A 2,135-nucleotide genomic window follows, 5' to 3' on the forward strand; every position below is an offset into this window, starting at 1 on the left:
AAGTCGGTGCAACAATGCCCTTTGCAATTGGTGTCTACTCTCTATTATGACAAATATAAGTGACACATTCAATTCTTAGCAGTGAAACAAAAATTTACAATTATGGATGAGAAAAATGCAATCCAATCTCCTGCCGGCGATTCCTGAAGGAGCGTAACGTTTATTCAAGAAGTCATCCTTATAGAAAAATCTTGTGATATCCATACACGATATTTACAAATTATTATTACGTGTATGCAATTATTATTACCTCTTAATTGCTGGAGATTTCACGATGCTCGGCCTGCAGCAATCAGCAGATCGAGTTTGGAAGTCGTTCTTTTCATTTCTCCATTGAAAATTTGCAATCAATGATTATAACGTCAGAGAACTTAACAACGAGTTGAGTGACAATGATAAAAGCCTTTTTTTATTCGATGTTGAATCGATCAATTGGCAGAGATATATCGAGAATTAGGATAAAGGAACTAGGATTCATCTTCTGAAAGATGATATGGGTAGACTGGAAGAAGGGCAAATACGTCTAAATAAGCGAGTTCTCTTCAAATTTAGAAAATAATCCATGTCCATTTATTACTATTTCTTTACAATAATTCCGGATAATTTTTCTTCTAGCTTACATTGGAAGGAAACAATGAAACAAGTGTTTCTATTAATCTTTTTGCTTGCTTCTGGATATTATCTAATTGGTATAATGATTCCAACCCTCATCCATACATACAGGAATGGGATAGCTGCACCGTGTTACAACTCTCGATTTACTCATCCCGGTCCATTCTTCGGTTGCTATTGGCAAAGTTAATTCTATTTCTAACATATTTGTGGTTCCGTAATATCAAAAAAATAATCCTATAAACTGCATTTGTCATTTAAAAAATCACAGCTTGAAAAATGTAAAAAAATATTTTTTGTGTTACATTATGTGAGTAGCTTATCACAGTTTATTGGTGTTTTAATGTTCACTGTTTAACTCTAAGAATTCGCATTCTAGATTGGGAAAAAACCATCGAGATATTGTAAAAAAATGTCCATTATTGTTCCATACAGTTATTATCACTGGTTACCGTAATCACTAAATATCTTCACATGTCTTCCCATGGCTGGAAATTTCAGTTTGGCCTTTCTTGGCATCTTCTTCCTCGAAAAAATCCGACGGGTTTGTTTTACCACCAATGAGTGAGCATGAATCCTCACCAAAAATGTTTAAGATCGACAGATCTGATGGAAAGCCATCGCTAGATATTTTCTGAGCTGTTTTTTGCGGAACGACCACATTTGATACAATTGCTCTTGATCGCATTGTATTTACAGAAGACTTATCGCCATTGATCATGCGTGGAAAGAAAATATCTCCTTGTCACTGCTTCATACCGTTAGTTGGATGATGCATCAGTGAAGTTGCTGCAGTATCATTACGGGGATCTTCTGTAAGCGGGTGTATTGGTCGGTGAAGTACTTGAAGAGCCAGAATTGTTTGAAGATGGCGACGAGTGTGCGAAGATCGGCCAATTGTTATCGACGCTTTTAATGGCACAATCCAAATCATGCAAAACAGCCGCCGAGAAATATTTTCGCCAACGCTTCCGAAGGGTAAACATCAAAGCTCTCATTTCGCTATCAGCAAATACGAATACAGAGCTGAAGGTATTTACCAATTGTTCGGCAAACAGATCGACGTATATGTGACTTGCGTTTCCGATAATTGAATCGAGCAGGTACAGTCCTGCAAGTTTCAATTCCTGGGGGACCTGAGCGATATGTTGTTGGAGACCTACGACCATCTCAGCAGAATACTCGTTGACAAGCTTTATTGCCATTGCTGTCAATTCACCAATAGCCCAGGTATCATGCCTATCCTTCAGCCACTCGAGACACGTCCGGAACTCGTTGACGATCTCATGATCCCTTACTAGTACCATTGTTATTATATGTTGCAGATAATTATCAAGCAACAAAACTCAGCGACACACGTTCTGATCACTTGTTGCTCGGTTTCTGGAGGTGATTCCTGGCTAACAGTGACGGCGATGGAATTCTCCTTATTCGCCCTCGGCTGAAAAACGGTGGCAATTTAATAGTTTTTAGTTACATCGGCTTTACCTCAGTTTTAATTTATCTAAACTATAAATTTTTAG

At 37.8% G+C, this 2,135-nt stretch overlaps 1 protein-coding gene across 1 annotated transcript; it reads right to left on the bottom strand.

Annotated features, from left to right (window-relative positions):
• Positions 1 to 1,412: 1,412 nt before the first annotated feature.
• Positions 1,413 to 1,919, bottom strand: LOC105263189 (uncharacterized). The gene has a single exon (XM_011299234.1). It carries the CDS (start codon positions 1,917 to 1,919, stop codon positions 1,413 to 1,415), a length of 507 nt encoding a protein of 168 aa, XP_011297536.1.
• Between the last annotated feature and the right edge of the window lie 216 nt (positions 1,920 to 2,135).

Source organism: Fopius arisanus, unplaced genomic scaffold (genome assembly GCF_000806365.1).
Source record: "Fopius arisanus strain USDA-PBARC FA_bdor unplaced genomic scaffold, ASM80636v1 scaffold00013, whole genome shotgun sequence".
Classification (NCBI taxonomy): domain Eukaryota; kingdom Metazoa; phylum Arthropoda; class Insecta; order Hymenoptera; family Braconidae; genus Fopius; species Fopius arisanus.

Excerpts from the sequence above, each read along its gene's own strand:
- LOC105263189 (XM_011299234.1), bottom strand. The coding sequence starts at position 1,919 with ATGGTACTAGTAAGGGATCATGAGATCGTCAACGAGTTCCGGACGTGT.